Source organism: Leptonychotes weddellii, chromosome 8 (genome assembly GCF_054177405.1).
Source record: "Leptonychotes weddellii isolate Sample4059 chromosome 8, ASM5417740v2, whole genome shotgun sequence".
NCBI lineage: Eukaryota > Metazoa > Chordata > Mammalia > Carnivora > Phocidae > Leptonychotes > Leptonychotes weddellii.
In genome coordinates, this window is record NC_138376.1 from 1734018 (window position 1) to 1750663 (window position 16646).

Consider the following 16646-nt stretch of genomic DNA (forward strand, 5'->3'; position numbering starts at 1 on the left):
AGCGTCACAGACACCACACGTACCTGACCTTGCAAGCAACTGCAGTGGGAGAGGTTGTCTAGAAGGTCTGAGGAAGGGGCACCGGGGGGCCCTCTTCTTTTCTGGCTAAATACATACAGGATACCGCACACAGCCTCAGCCCACTGGTTCTGGCTAATGCAGTGCAAGTAGGAAGCTGTATGGCAGGTTTTCCGAAGCTACATAAAAATTAGCTGCTGGCTGCAGGCCCTTTGCTCTACTTCTATGTCCCTTTCTCCATCCTACAGCTTGGAATGTGGTCTTGCCCAGTGGGGAGTGGCCTCCGAATGTTGACAGGGCCTAGAATTGAGTACCCTGCTCAGAGAAAAGTCTATACCCTTAAACACTCAGATTGCTGAACAAGAAAGAATGGTGATAAACATTCAACTAAAAAAAATTTTTTTTTTAATTAACAAAATAAACCTTTGGAAACAATAAGGATAATAAAGATAAAATGAGAAACTGACTGGGGTTCAGGCAAGTTAAACAAAAAATAAGTTCTGCTCGTCCTTAACGGGAAGAAATGCTACTACATTAAACAAAGCATTAGCTACTCTAATAAAGGTTTTTAAAAAAGAAAACAGGAAATAAAATGGAAACCTGAAAGAGCATATACAGGAATTAATAGTTTTGAGAGTAATTTGAAGAATTATGTGCAAATACATTTGAAAACTTCAATAAACTGCTTTTTAAAAGAAATTGAATGACCTGACTGACTCAAGAAGGGGAATGAAAATCTAAACAAACTCATACATACAAATGAAATTCAGAAAGTTACAGAATTCCAATTAAATACATGGAAACAAAACATGTAAGGAGTAGATGATTTTATGGCTACTTTTTTTTTTTTAAAGGAACAGCAACTCACTGTGCCCTGGTAGATTAGATTAAGTTCCATTGACTAGAAAACCCAAAATGATAGTGACTGAAGCAAGTTCATGTCTCTCCCATGCAGACAGTCCAGGAAATCCAGAGACCAGGGCTGGAACGGCACCTCCCCAAATTTGCCAGCTCCCTTTAGCCACACCTCTACCATCCCTAGGATCTCAGACAGCTTCTAAAGCCCCAGGCATCACACCCGCATCACTTACATTGTTTGTGGCTTGGCTGACTTCACTATGATCTTGCCGTTAGTCAACTCAGCCATGATAATTTAGGTTTGCCATGGAATGTTCTCTTCAAAATAGACCCAGGTATAGCTAAGGTCTCTTTGATCATAGAAAAATCATATCAAAGTCTGCCAACAATCATGCCAGTGGTAACTATTTGCTGAGATCTTTAGCTATTTCAAGATAGCTGGCTTAGCACAGTCTGGAACATATCAACTTCTTTTCCAGTACTGAGTCCCCCAAGAAAATTTGTTTTTATTCTGAATCTCCTTCCCATTTGAAACATATCACTGTAAGCCAATTTTAACTCTTCTTTCATACTTTACGTGTTATTGCCCAGGCAGAGCTCACTAGGTCTGGAAGGCATCTGCACTCACTGCATCATCCAGGGCTATGGCTCACATGAATAATCAAATGTCAGTGGTTAGAAGAGTCACTATGTTGGTTCTCATGCTCTTTCTTGCAGTCGGCAGAGACCATTGCAGCTTTGCCTCACCCCCCACCCATGAGTTCCTATGGCATCAAACAAACTGGGAGAACTCAGACCTCCTGACCTCTGGGTCACCCTGCAGGTCACCCAAAGACTCTTGGAAATCAAAGCTCTGAATCCACTGGGGGGGGGGGGATTTGGAAGACAATGCATGATCATTGCTATTATCTGGCTTTCCCCAGCTCAGGCTGACCATCTGTGGTATTTCTGCCGTTGTTCTATCCATTCATTCAAAGCAGAAGTATTAAGTAGCCACTAAAAGCCCAGGACTGTTCTGAGTACCAGAAGTGAAGAAAACAGACCAAATTTCTGCCCTCACAGGGCTGACATTATATTTTCTATGCTAGTTAAACCAAGAAGGAGATTTTACTTCTTTCCTTACTCATCTGGGGGAGGCAAGAACAAAGGAGAATGTTGATAAACCCGGAAATAGGGCCGGACAGTATCAGAGAAGGAAGCCTTTGGGAAGGTAAAGATGTGGGATCCAGTGGTCATGTTGTAAAAGGATACAACTCCGACATCACAGTCCAGAAAAACCCCCACAACCAGGGGCTTCTCCCTCAGATAAAGGGAAGTTATGGGAGAGGTAAGTGCTAAGTAGCCTTTCTTTTTGCATAGTCTAATGACCCAGAATCCAGACTGAGGCTCCTGTATCAGACCAACGTCCCTCTGAACATTGTCCAGACAGACTCCTAAGTCCCACCCAGTTCCTTCTCCCACATCCACTTCAAAGTAATGTTTCCCTGAAGTGAAGCCTTCACAGCCCAGAATACAGGGTAAGATCCTAAATCTCTTAGAAGAGTTGTCCAGATTCTCCTGGAGGCATCCACGAGTCACTTGTCTCCGATCCTCAGACAGAATTAGCTCACGATGAGCTGTATCTGGATCCAGAGTCACATTGACTGAAAAAAAAGTAAGTAAATAGATAAGACACATTTTTTGTTGCCAAGAGCACAGTTTAATTTAAATAAAACCAGCCTGTGCTCAAACCCAAGCATCGTCTCTTACTAGCTGTGAGAGCTTAGGCAAGTCATTCTCCAAGACTCAGTTTTGTTACATATGAAGTAGAAATTATCATATCTGTCACAAAGAATAGTGGGAGCATTGAATGAGTTAATGTATGCTCAGTACTCAGTAAAATTCCTGGAATATGGTAAGTGCCCAGTAAGTGGTAGTAATAATAATATCATCTTAGTCACTCACAGGAGCCAAGGACCAGAACTAACCAGAGTTGACATGGTTACTATCCTCTCCAAAGCCAATGGGAAGTACTAGAGGAGACCATAGGGCAAAAAGAAGCAGAGTTCAGAGTATTTAGTACCCCAAGTCCCTCCCCACTGCCTATCACTTGGAGGGTCTGCCTTCCCCTGCCTCTGGTCATACTCTCCTACAATTCCTCCACCTGCTACTGAGGCCCCAGGGAGGTGATGGCTCCCTACCTATTCCCAGCCCTGGCTGCTTCACTATTCCTTATACAATGACCCCAATCCTTATCTTTGTAGATAATCCCTTTATTAAATGCTGTCCAATCGGTTCTTATCATGAGCCTGACTCAAAAAAGTTTGGAGTTCAATTTTTATTATCTTAATGATTCAGGCAAACCCAAGTTAAGAAATTAAAATGCTTACAGGTTGGCAATACCACTTGAAGGAGAAGATATCAAACTGGATTTTAAAAATTCTACCTCATATTGCTTATAAGTGACACATACAACAAAAAGACATAGAAAGGTTTAGAGTTAAAGGATGGATAATATATAGCTGTTACAGTTATATACTCATATCAAATGATATTAAGGCAAAGTATTATCAAGGACGAAAAGGGTTACCTAATAAAGAAAAATATATAATTCACTAGGAAGAGATCCTAATTCCAAACAAGCATGCACTGATACTATAGTCTCAAAATATACAAAGTAAAAATTACAGAATTACAAGAAGAAAATGACAACTCTACAATCATCATGAGATATTTTAACACGCTTTTTTCCCATAATTGATAGATCAAGCAGGCAAAAAAGGGAAGATATGGAAGATTTGAACAACCCAACAAGCCCCATCTAGTAACTATATGTAAAGTTCAGCAACTAATAAATAGAGAATACACACTTTTTTCCAGTATAGATGAAATATGTACTAATTGAGTAGACTAGTCAGAAAGCAAGTCTGAACAAATTGCAATGAACCTATATTGCATAGACCATGTTCTCTCACCTCGATACAATTAGGTTAGAAACCAATTAAAAAGATCAATAAAAAATCTTCTCAATATTAGGAAATGTAAGTGTTTCTAAATCATAATATGATGACATACAGACTTGAGCAATAATAAATGCTACATATAAAAAATTATACAACGAAGCTAAGGTGGAATTTTTGGGAAAATTTATAGCCTTTAAGTGCTTATTTTAGAAAGAGAAAAAAGCTGGAAATTAAGAAGCTAACTATCCAGCTTAAAATAGAAAAAGAACACAGATTTGGAGCTCTTGGGTGGCTCAGTTAGTTGAGCATCCAACTCTTGGTTTAGGTTCAGGTCATGATCTCAGGGTCATGAGACAGAGCTCCACATGGGTCTCTGAGCTCAGTGGGGAGTCTGCTTGAGATGCTGTCTCTCCCTCTCCCTCTGCCCCTCCCCTTGATCATGTGCTCTCTAAATAAATAAATAATCTTAAAAAAAAAAAAAAAAGAACAGAGAAACCCAAAGAGAATTTTTTTTTTTTTAAAAAGGAAACTAAAGTTTAAATACTAAACCAATGAAATGAAAGAAAGTAAGAATGCAATGGAGAGGGAAAAGCCAACAGTAGCTTTCATGAAAAGAGACATATCTCTAAAAAGATTTATCAACGGAGAAAAAAAAAGAAGTCAAAATTGGAATGCATATAGAAATTAAAAATTAAGAGAATTTATGATAAACTTTATGTTGCTAATAAAGTTGAAAATATCAACAACATGAGTAACTTTCTAGAAAAATAGTTCTTAGTAAAACTCATGTAATGAATCATGGAATACTACATCAAAAACTAATGATGTACAGTATGGTGACTAACATAACATAATACAAAAATAATCTCTCTATATTATATATCAAATGTTTTAATATATATTATTAGATATATAATATTCTGTTTGTGTGTATAATTGTATGAAAAGACTGGGATGTTTTTATTACCAACTAGACAAAGAGTCCAGGAGTAAAGGTGAGGAGCCAACATACAATGTTGTCATCAACAGAGCTGACAGAGTATTAGTTATAGTAATGGGGAAGGAAGGTGTTTGCAGACGCACACTTACCAGGAAAACATATGACTCACTTTTATGTGAGGAGGTCTGATGGGTAAGCAGCCTCTCCTGACATACCTAGCAACTGTCTCCATCATCACTCTATCATAGTCATCATGCTATCAGAATATAGGTATCAGCTAAACCTTCTTTACTTTCAAATGTCAGCATTCCTGTTTGCTCAATGGATTATTTGTTTAACTGCTCTATGCAACTAACCTTTATCTAGCAACCTAAGTATAGCATAATAATGATCTTCATGACAAATTAATATTTGGCTATCAAACCTATGTTATATATACTGTATATATATCAAAATTTAGCTTTTTCTGAGACTGCAACTATGGTTTAACATTAGAAAATTATCATAATCACCACATTAACAGATTAGAGGAGAGAAACTGCATGATCCTATCAATTAATACAACTAACTCATTGATAAATTCAATGCCTATTGATGATGACGGAGCTCCTTGGAAACAAGTCATAGACTTTGAAGGAAAATGTGTCTTGAAACCCTATATATCAAAAGATAGAATGAAAATGTAAAATGCCATACATTACCAGAGATATTAGCTATAATAAGCTCCCATGAGTCAATAAGAGAAAGAACCCAATAGAAAAATGCTTAAATCAGAGCAAATCATGGATAAATCACAGAAGACTAAAAGGCTAATGGACTTACAAGAGGCTCAACCTTGCTCGTGAAATCAAAGAGCACAAATTAAGTCCACAATTAGGTACCATTTCAGATCCATCAGATTGTCAAAAATTATAAATTATAAGCAAAGACTCAGGGAGATGCGGAATGGTGGGAGCTCTTATGTTGTCGGCAGGATATAAACCGATACAATTTCAAGATCTGCAGTATTTGGTCAAATTAAGATGTGCATCCCTACACAGCAGCATTTTCAATTCAAGGTATAGCCTCAGAGGAAACCATCCACAGAACACAAGGACACATGGAAAAGTATTCACGGTAGCATGGTGTGCACCAGCAACAAACAAAACCAACTATACATAAACTTCAATGCCCGCTCCACAAAACAATGGATTCAAAACCACAACATATTCATTTTTTTGCCACATTGCAGAGTGATTAAGAGAGTGTGTTCTGAGAGATACAGAGTTACCACTTATTGGCTGCCTCACTGTGTCTTAGTTTCCTCATCTATAAAGTGAAAAATGCTTCCTACAGAGAGGACTGTGGTATGAAACAGGTAACACATGTGTAGCTTTTCTCATCTGTCATGAAAAGGTATATGTAAGTTGCTTTTCTTGGTGCTGGTGAGACTGTATGTTGCCACACATAATATGCATTAAGATTAACAACAAGCCCAGCACCCCCAGTGCTAGGTATTTGTCCTACAGGTATGAAAACACAAGGATGGAAGTTTGCACGGCCCAGACAGTTATTTACAGCAGTGTTTGATACTCAAGTGCTGGAAGCAGCCTGAAGCTCCAATGGTAGGGATATGGTTACGTATAATTATGATGTACTCAGGGAATATTAGCTTTAAAAAGCAATGAGTGACATTCTATATATTAAATGTTTGTAAAAAAACAAACAAACAGAGAAAGACATAGATACTGTTACCTGGAGAAGTAGGATTGGAGAGAGGCGGGAGAAACCTTGAATTTTTCTTCATATCTATCTATATTGTTTGACTGATTATAATTTATTTGTATTACTTTTGAAAGAAGAAAAGTTTTAATAATATGATAAATATGATAAATGATCTATTTAAAAGATGAGCCCATTTTAGAAAGAGATTGACTTGCACAATGTTGTAATCCTTCTGTAAAAGCCAAGAGTAGACAAATCTGCTCGGTTAAATCTGGATGTGATTTGCACGGAGTCCTATTTTTGCCTTTCCTGAATCTTTATAGGATCAAATACAGAGTTGCTTTGTTTTGTAATTGTTCTTATTGTTGTTTGTTGTTGTTAACTTGAGGGGAAAACAAATACAGGTTCATAATCCTTATCTGAACCCCGTGGGGCCAAATGGGTTTTGGATTCAGAATTTTTTGTCGTTGTTGTTCTACTTCTGTGAAAAATGCAGTTGGTATTTTGATTAAGGATTGCATTAAATCTGTAGATTGTTTTGGGTAGTGTAGACATTTTAACAATATTTGGTCTTCCAATCCAGGAGCCTGGAATATCTTTCCATTTGTTAGTATTGTCTTCAATTTCCTTCATCGGTGTTTTATAGTTTTCAGAGTACAGGTTTTTCACCTCCTTGGTTAAGTTTATTCCTAGGTATTTTATTATTTTTGGTGCAACTGTAAATGGGATTGTTTCCTTAATTTCTCTTTCTGCTGCTTCATTATTAGTGTAGAGAAATGCAACAGATTTCTGTATATTGATTTTGTAATCTGCACCTTTACTAAATATAGTTCTAGTAGTTCTAGTAGTTTTTTGCTGGTGTCTTTGGGGTTTTCCATATAAGGTATCATGTCATCTACAAATAGTGGAAGTCTTACTTCTTCCTTATCAATTTGTATGCCTTTTATTTATTTCTCTTGTTTGATTGCTGTGGCGAGGACTTCCAGTACTATGTTGAATAACAGTGGTGAGAGTGGACATCCTTGTCTTGTTCCTGAGCTTAGGGGTAAAGTTCTGTTTTTCACCATTGAGTAGTACGTTAGTGGTGGGTTTTTCATATATGGCCTTTATTATGTTGAGATATGTTCCCTCTAAACCTACTTTGTTGAGGGTTTTTATCATGAATTGATGTTATAATTTGTCAAATGTTTTTCTGCATCTATTGAAATGACCATATGGTTTTTATCCTTTCTCTTGTTGATGTATCACATTGTTGATTTGCCAATATTGAACCACCCTCGCATCCCAGGAATAAATCCCACTTGATAATGGCAAATGATTTTTTTTTAATGTATTGTTAGATTCAGTTTGGTCTTCCATAGTCCCAGCCTTCTGGTGTTCATGCTCTTATGCAATTCCTTCCAATTGAGTGTGGGCAGGACCTGTGAATTACCTCTGACCAACAGAATATGGCAAAAGTGATGAGATGTGACTCCTAATATTATATTTCATTATATGGGACTCCGTCTTTCTAAAAGACATGCTCTAGAGACACTATCCTGAGCTCACTTTGAAGAAGTAATTGGCCATGTTGAGAAGCCCATGTGCAAGAGTTTGAGGGGTGCCTTCTAGAAGCTGAGGGCAGCCTCCAGCCAACAGCTCACAAAAAGCCAGGGCCTATGCCCTATAATCATAAAGCAATGAATTCTGCCAACAACCTGAGTAAGCTTAGAAGAGAATTCTTCCCTAGTCTAGTCTCCAGGAACCCAGCCTGGCCAACACCTTAATATGCAGCTTTGTGAGACCCTAAGCAAAGGACCAACTAAGCTGTGCCCAGATTTCTGACCCACAAAACTTATGAGATAATATGTGTGTATAATTTTAAGCTGCTAAATTTGTTTACTGGAAGAGATAATACAGTCACCAAATCATATTAGGTTAGGTCTGATTTTGTAGCCAAACAAGTTTTAAAAAACTTTCAGTCTTCAGAGCTTTTTAAATTTTGTAATTATAAATAACAGATTGCAGAAATATAGAAAGCACTGATTAAGAGAATCAATGAAGCAGGAAGTTCAGGCTTTGGAATTGGTAAAATTCATTTTTCATTATGGTTCTAATATTTACCATCTGTGTTGTCTGGGTCAAGGTCCTGAAACCATTTGAATCAAAGTCCATAATACTCACTGATCTTTCTTATATTGCTCTGAGAGTTGATTAAAATATTAACCACAAACACTGTGTCCCAGACACTGCACTAAGCACTTTACACATGTTGACACACTTACTTTTCATGACAACCCAGTGAAGTGGGAATTGTTCATATCTTTATTTTTCAGCTGCGGAAACTGAGGAAGTTATTTGCCTGGGGTGACACAGCCAATATATGGGGGATCAGGAATGCGAAGGGTCTGCACAGATAACCAGTATGCTATGTCCTTGTCTAAGCACTAGAGCATGCTAACAAGGGAGGGCAAGACAGCTCCACTGAAAATCACTAAATGACCTCTCCTGCTGTGAGCCCGGCTGGGGACAGGTGGTGAACATGGTTACGACTTAAGGCCCCTTCCATCCATAGCATTTAGGGATTCTTCACATACCTTGATAGCTCCTTAACATTTTCTTCACATCAAAATAAAGCTCAGAAACACTGCACACAGTATCAAGCTCCAAAGAGTGGGCCTCTGGTCTTTCCAACGTCATAGCCCAACTCCTAGAATAAGCAGAGGCCAAGGACTTCTTCAGTGATACATTCCATTCAACTTTATATACCCATACCCCTTCCCTCGCGCATTCATATAGGACTTACCTGTGCAAAGTGTCTTTCACATCCTAAGGAGAAACAAAGACAAAAAGTAAGTGGAGGCACATGGGGCTGTTCTCTATAAATGCTCCTTCCAAAGAAGTTAAGAGAGTGACCCTAGCCTTAGATATTGATGGATACTCAGAATGATTCCCATCACAGCGCCCTGGGATAGTCAGCATGGCAGGATGTTTATCAACCTCTGAGTCTGTCGTCTTTCCTGCTGAGATCTGTGGCAAGCTGTGGTGTCTGCAATGACAGCCTGTGGGATGCTTAGGGAAGAGGCCTAGGAGCTTTGCCCATGCTTCCTCTGCCAAGACTTGCTGTCAGTGACCTAATCCCTTTCAGAGTGAGCCCATATGAAAGACCACCTATCACTAAGGGTCCTGAGTGGTGAGTCCACGCACAGCCCCTGAGAATGGCCCACTAAGATAGTGGTGGCAGGCATATCATATGGTGGTGCTGCAGTCATGCTAGTCTCAGACTTACAGTGTAACCTCGAGTCCTATTAGCAGGAACTAGAATTAATAGCTCCAGGCATACTTTATCTTAATGGGCTGGATCTTTCATATAGCTGAAAGAAGGCTCCATAAGAGCTGTGGAGGGCTCTACAAGCAAATTAGGGAAAAGACTGTCACTCATGTTGGCTGCCCTACTTTGTTACCCACCAGTCACCTGGTGGAGGATTTCAGGAGGCAGTTTCACGGGGTTCTGTGCACACAGAAAGAGGCAGGTGGTAGCAAAAGTTACCCCGTGATTCCATTTAGCCAAGGACCCCACCATATCCACCAGAAGGGCTACATTTTTCCGATTCACATGAACAGATTTTTGTGATTCGCTATAGACTAGTAAAGGCCACCCCATACTGAGGTATATCTAAAAGAAACATTTTTTTAAATTCCCCATACCAATGTGCCACTTTTGAGTGAGGCAGGCAGGCCTCGCCAATCTGCCCATGTTCCCTCACCCTTCTTCTTCCCTTAATAGCTCAAGAGTTCCTTCCCCCCGAGGGCACAGCCCCACCTGCAGCAACTTCTGGGCTGAGCCCTGACATTTCTCCTCTAGTTCCAGGATGTGACTCTTGAGTTCTTGGCTCTTCTGTTCCAGAGTGGCCTTGTTATCTCTCAGTCTCTTTAGAGTCTGCTCTTTCTCTTTCTGCAGTCTCCACAGATGGGACTTCTCCTCTTCTTGTAGGAATCTCTGAAGAACCTTAAAGTCAGACTGGATTTTTTGTTTCTGAATCTCTATCTTCTCCTAGAGTCAAGAAAGTATGCTCAGAAGGTAGAAACAAGCCAAATGTCTATCGATGAATGAATTGATAAAATGTTGTATATAGATAAAGGAATACTATTAAGACTTAAAAAGGAATGAAATTCTGACGTATGCTATGATGTGGATAAATCTTGGAGACATTATGCTAAGTGAAATAAGCCAGAAACAGAAGGACAAATATTATATGATTCCACTTATATGGGGTATCTGTGCTAGTCAAATTCATAGAGACAGAAAGTAGAATAGTGGTTACCAGAAGTTGAGAGGAGAAAGGAATGGGGAGTTAGTGTTTAATGGGCACAGAGTTCAGTTTGGGATGACGAAAAAGTTCTGGAGATTAGTTTCCACTATTAGTTCCCACTAATAGATGTGTGGTGATAGTTGTGCAACAATGAGAAAGTACTTAATGCCAATGAACTGTACATTTACAAATGACTAATATGGTAAATTTTATGTTATGTGTATTTTAACATACACAGAAGAACGTTTTCTCAGCTACTGAGTCATCAGAGCTGGAAGAAAGTCATAAATTCCCTGCCGCAGAGTCATGCCTAGGAGGCAGGCACTCAGATGTGGGAGAGGACAGTTGTCATGATTCTCTACAGTCACCTGATTTATTTCCTTCTTCTTCAGCCAAGATGCAGGGGGAAGGAGGGGCAGTAGTGCCAGATAATTTAATTGTGGAACTAAGGCTGAGGTCAAACACTTTACCAGTTACAGAGAAAAAAAACTGAGTTTTTATTGGGTCATAAGGAGGTATTTCTGAGCCTGAGGAAATTTCTTGAAGCAAAAGCTTGTAATAAACATCACTGAGCCTGGACTCTAAGACAACCAGGCTAGTAGGGAAGTCCATGGTCTCAGCAGGGGCGGGTCTGGGTGGCAGGATTTTATCATAGTTAACTGAGAAATATTCACCACCAACCCAGGGTCCCAGTAATCATCGTTATGTGTAAGACTGACAGAAGCCAAGTGCTACATCTTTTGGGGACCGGCTTTCATTTTGGGAGAGACAGAATTGCAATTTCCACTAGTGCTTCCCCAATTCAGACAGGGTTTTGATGACTGAGAGGATGTGCTAGAAGGGTCATGGATGGGGTTTCTGTATATATCAGTTATAATCAAGATCCTCCGCATGGCCCAAGATCCCAGAAATAAGGGAAGTAAGAGCGTCCTTGGAGAGTTTAACATCCACAAACAAAGGATCAGGGCAGAGGATGGAAGAGACCCCTGAGAAAGGCAAAATGGTCCACCAGCCTGAGGGATTTGGCTACAAGTTGATGGATTACATAAATATTTCCAAAAGGGGATGCATCTCTGATCATGCAGAGCTAGTCAGTCAATGGGGATCATCTTAGAGACTCTTAGTCTGCAGTTTATATGTATAGGTTCTTGCAGCACTTATGACCCTCCTTATAAATCAAAGAGACTTCTTTTACCAGCCTCATGGGCTTGAGCAATATGAATCTCAACCTGGAGTGATTCTGTTTCCTTAATGTTCACAAAGATTGATTTCTGAACCACAGCCTGCACTGTGGTAAGTGTGCCAAAGTAATAAAGTTGAGGCCTTCAAACCAGGAAGGTACTTTGAGGGGTTTAAAATTTGAAACCTAGTCAAGGATGGCTCTAACTTAAATAGACGTACCAATTCTGCTTCTCCTGAGGCATCAGGAATCCTAGCCAATTACTACTGAAAAGTTGAAGGGATTGGAGATAAATTCTCACAGATGTAGACAACTAGGGGCATAAAAACAAACAACGGTTTCTTTTTGGGGTTTCATCTGGTTTCATTTGGTCTGGTTTAGTAAAAATAAATTATTATTGTGTTTTGCCAACCATCCTCTATGCTTACATTCTAGGATGGAAAAGAGCTTGAGATAAATAAACACAAATTCTTACATTCCACTCGCTTATTTGCTTTGTTGTGAACACCTTCAGTTTCATACATTCCTCTTCTAGTCGCCTCAAATTTGTCACAGCGTTCTGAAGCTTTTCCTGAAGGAAAAATTGGGTGACTAAAGTCTATTCAATTAGTAACTCTTCATTAGGCATGTAAGCGGAACCCCAGCCCTCCAAGACTATTAGAATAACACTGAATATACACTGAGTCATTTCTGGTAGTTTAGGAAGCACACTGAGGGCTGGATGTGCAATCACATATTTGATTCCCTTGGCAGCACTGAGCAATTGGTAGGATTTTTTGTTTTTTTGTTTTTTGGGGTTTTTTTTTTTTAAAGATTTTATTTATTTGACAGAGAGAGACACAGCAAGAGAGGGAACACAAGCAGGGGGAGTGGGAGAGGGAGAAGCAGGCTTCCCGCCGAGCAGGGAGCCCGATGCGGGGCTTGATCCCAGGACCCTGGGATCAGGACCTGAGCCGAAGGCAGACGCTTAACGACTGAGCCACCCAGGCGCCCCAATCGGTAGGATTTTTAACATCATTTCTGTGCAGCAGAAACTGCGGCTTAGGAAGGGGTTAAATAACTTGCCCAAGGTGCAATAACTGGTTCCCACTAATAGATGGTTCTGAGTGGCTGAACCGAGCTGTGATTCCAACATCGTCCACTACCCCAGGGCCTGGGTTATATCCACCACTACAGTCTTGCCAGGGAAACACTTCACACAGAACAAGCTAATCATCATCTAAAAGAAGATTTTATAAAATAATGTGTTGAACCAAACATAACCAATGCCATAGTGATGCACATGGAACTTTGAATGTGTTATGGTGAGTCGGGAAGGAAAGACCAGGATGTCAGCGAAAGTTACTAGAAACAGTTAATGGAGGAGGGGAGCTCTGGTACTTTTGAAGAGTGGTAATTCGTGAAGCCAATTTAAAATGATTCTGTATCTATGTCAAGCTTTTGGGTTATTTTTCGAAAGAGTTTCTCACGTTTCTATGGAAAGCAATTTTAAGCTGACCTAAATTGCTAGTTGTGACCAAAGGATCAGCTCCCATCTTCCGTAAATCCAATAAGTATACTCATTAATTCTTGAGTACTCTCAAGAAAGGGCTCTATGAAACTTGTCAGTCAAAGACTGTATTGCCGTTGCTATCCAGGGGACCCAGAACCTTACTACAAGCCCACCTCCACCTCACGGGGGCGGGAATAAGGAGCCCCGCACTGGGGACATTTTTCTCAAATCTAGGCAGGAGAGAGAGAGAGTAAGGTGGCAGGACTGTGCCCTTTCTTCATTCCCTACAGCAAAGGCCAGCCTTCCTTTACTACTTCTGAGTGAGAAACAGGACTTGCCCCAAACCTCTCCCTCCACTTCATCCTCCATGAACAATCATTTTCAAATCCTTTAGCTCCCCTTCCTGAATCTTGCGTGAAACTGCCCCTTTCCCCCTTCTTATAGGAATAAGCTGAATTTTACTCCTAGATACTCCTTTTACTTTCAAGGCCAGAATGCCCTTTTCAATGTCAACCTGATCCTTCGATCTGCAAATAAAAACCCCCCAGTGGCCAGTACTATTCTGGGCTAGGATTTCGACTCTGAGTTGATACCACAGTTCCGGGCCAACCTCCTTTCCCAGGCCATCGCCCCTGCCTTTCCCTACATCCCCCACCCTGGCTATCCCTTGCACTTTTGGTCTCCTCTGTCTGGAATGCCCCCTCTTTTCTCCATGCCTGTATCTATGGTTAACTGTTACATGTTCTTCAGGAGTCACTTCTGAGAAGACTCCTCAGATACCACTCCCCACCCCTTGGTGTCCCTCCTCACCACCCCAACCAGTTGATTCCAGGCAGTCTTTTTGCTGATTTATCTTCCCCACTAGACTATAGGATACCTAAAAGGTGGTATATCTTTGTCTCCTGTGTTTTCAGAGTGTATCATATGGTCTTGCACATTGTGGTTTCTAAAATTATATACATGGTGCGAAGCAATAAAACCTGCAGGTCTGGGTTTGAGCACATTGCATTCTGGAGCAGGGAGATGTTCATCATAGCAAGAATGGAGAGGAACAAGAGTGTGACCATCCTGTTGAAGGTCAGGATGGACAGCCGGGACTTGACTCAATGAGGACCCATAAGAAACTATTTCTCGTATCATGAAAGACATGACATGAAGGGTGACATGATGACAGACAAGGATTTCAGGATCCTTTTCTCAGGTTATAGGCTAAATAACCTCAGTCCCCAAGGAGCAGCATGGGAGCGTTACTCGCCAAAGCCCTCCAACACATACGCTCACCTTGTAGTCTTGGCATACGTCCTCGACGAGAACCGTGCGGTGCCCTTTGTGCTGCGGTGACCGCTCACAGCGCCAGCAGATGAGCTGGCTCTCGTCTTCGCAGAATAGGTGGAGGTGCTCTCCGTGTTCCTTACACAACATCTCATGGTCCATCTCCTTGATGACGTCAATGAGACTTCCCAGCTGCTTGTTGGGCCGGAGGCTGGCCAAATGAAATGGAGCCCGGCAGTGGGGACAGGGGACCATATTTAACGTTTCCTGTTGCTCAAGGAAGCTGACGATGCACAGTTTGCAGTAGCTGTGTCCACAGCTGATGCTCATAGGCTCAGACATTAGGGACAGGCAGATGGCACACTTGGCTTCCTCCTTCATCTTGCTGGCTGAGGCCATGGCTTTTCCTGACAAGTTCCAATATGGGAGCTAGAGGCAGAGATGAAAATCCAAAGGTATGGAAACACACCTCACCTGAGCCTCCGTGCCACGCACTGCACCGGCTGCCACTGAAATGGATTGGGATTTAGATGGCACATAAAATGAGGCTGTGTTGTGGAAAATGGTGGTGACGATCACATGTGGCCACTTATATTTAAATTAATTAAAATTAAATAAAATTCCGTTTCTCAATCCCTCTAGCCATATTTCAGTTGCTTAACAGCTGCGGTCACTGGTGGCTACATGATCGCCCATATGTAACACTCCCTGGTTGCAGAAAGTTTTCTCAGACCAAGCACTGACAGCGACAGAGAACAAGGAAGGCTTCCTCACCAAAGTTGTAGCAAGAGAGAACTCAGTGAGGGAGCGTGAAACTCTTTCCTACTCTCATAAACATCAAGAACTGTCTCTTCATGACTGGTGGTAACCCTGAAGTAATTGGGTGGCCGCTGAAGGATTCCCCCGAGATCATCAAATTTGACTCTACTGGAACCCCACTGCCGGCCCCCACTCCCACCCCACAGGGAACAAAGGACACCAGGTTAATAAAGTCTCAACGGAGCCCCAACCGGGATGATAACGAAAGTAAATAAGGCAACCAGAAGAACCAACGCGTCTTTGCTGTCGACCTCTCAGACCTGAGAGAAAGATCTGGAAAAAGCTGGGAAAAGAAGGGTTGTCCCCGGGAACAGAGCTCCCGCAGAGTGAGGGAGGGGACCGGCTCTCGGGGTGACGGGAGCACTGGGGGTTTGCAGAAGCCAGGGAGTGGGCGGAAGCAGAGGAGGCAGGCCCCGCCTGGGAGGGGGGCGTCCCGCGGGCTGGGCCTCCTGGCCTCCAGCGGCAAGGACCCGACGACCCGTGACAGGGAGGGAGGCCTGACCAGAGGCACCCACTGCGGCCGGCAGCTGCTTGGGGAACCTCGCCCTGTCCCCCACTCCCCACCCCTGCGCCTTGGCGGGCAGGGGCGCGGAGGTGCGAGAAGCAGTTCGGAGGGTGACCACTATTTTCCCTGCTGACAGTGCCAGACATAAAAACAGGGCTTCGGCTCAAGTTGCGAGATGGGCTACTGGCATCCCATAACGTCTCTCGCAGTCACCGAGGATGTCCTCTGGAGACCTCTCTTCCCTGGCAGGTGCCTTCTCGGCGGGCACACACCGGGCTCCGCCGCGCCCGACGCCCGGGCGTGCGGGGAGAGCGCCCTCCCTCCCTCCCCAGGCCCGGCGGGGACTCCGCGGGCCCAACAGCAGCCCCGACGGTCGGCAGGCTTCCGGCGGCGCGGGCTCCGCACAAGGACCCCCCTCACACACTCACCCTCACACACGCGTGCATCCCAACCCTCCGGGACACGCCCGTGCCCACCACCCTCCCCCAGCGCCGACCCCCACACACTTGCCGCCGCTTCCCGAGGCCCCGCCGCGCTGGTCGCAGATCTCAAACTCAGAAGCGAAACTGCTGCGAGAGGCGGGCCGCGAGGGACCGGAAGGAGGTCTGAGGAGGGGCGCGCGAC

The 16646-nt window shown here is 42.4% G+C and overlaps 1 protein-coding gene across 2 annotated transcripts; it reads right to left on the reverse strand.

Annotated features, from left to right (window-relative positions):
- Window positions 1–406: 406 nt before the first annotated feature.
- Window positions 407–16646, reverse strand: TRIM38 (tripartite motif containing 38). Of its 2 annotated transcripts, none has more exons than XM_081827362.1 (7): window positions 16529–16646; window positions 14708–15127; window positions 12410–12505; window positions 10265–10495; window positions 9248–9270; window positions 9039–9151; window positions 407–2519 (listed from the first exon to the last, which is right to left on the reverse strand). In XM_081827362.1, exons 2-7 carry the CDS (start codon window positions 15095–15097, stop codon window positions 1996–1998), a joined length of 1377 nt encoding a protein of 458 aa, XP_081683488.1. In that variant the 5' UTR covers window positions 15098–15127; window positions 16529–16646; the 3' UTR covers window positions 407–1995. The 2 variants fall into 2 exon arrangements, with proteins under 2 accessions (XP_081683488.1, XP_081683489.1); XM_081827363.1 differs by having other exon boundaries at window positions 16533–16640.

What these genes read in the sequence shown, in the direction of transcription:
- TRIM38 (XM_081827362.1), bottom strand. Translation starts at nt 15,097, where the DNA reads ATGGCCTCAGCCAGCAAGATGAAGGAGGAAGCCAAGTGTGCCATCTGC. An exon ending in ACGTATGCCAAGACTACAAG is followed by an intron (nt 12,506 to 14,707) that starts GTGAGCGTATGT and finishes TTTTTCCTTCAG; the next exon opens with GAAAAGCTTCAGAACGCTGT. An exon ending in AGCAAATAAGCGAGTGGAAT is followed by an intron (nt 10,496 to 12,409) that starts GTAAGAATTTGT and finishes TCTTGACTCTAG; the next exon opens with GAGAAGATAGAGATTCAGAA.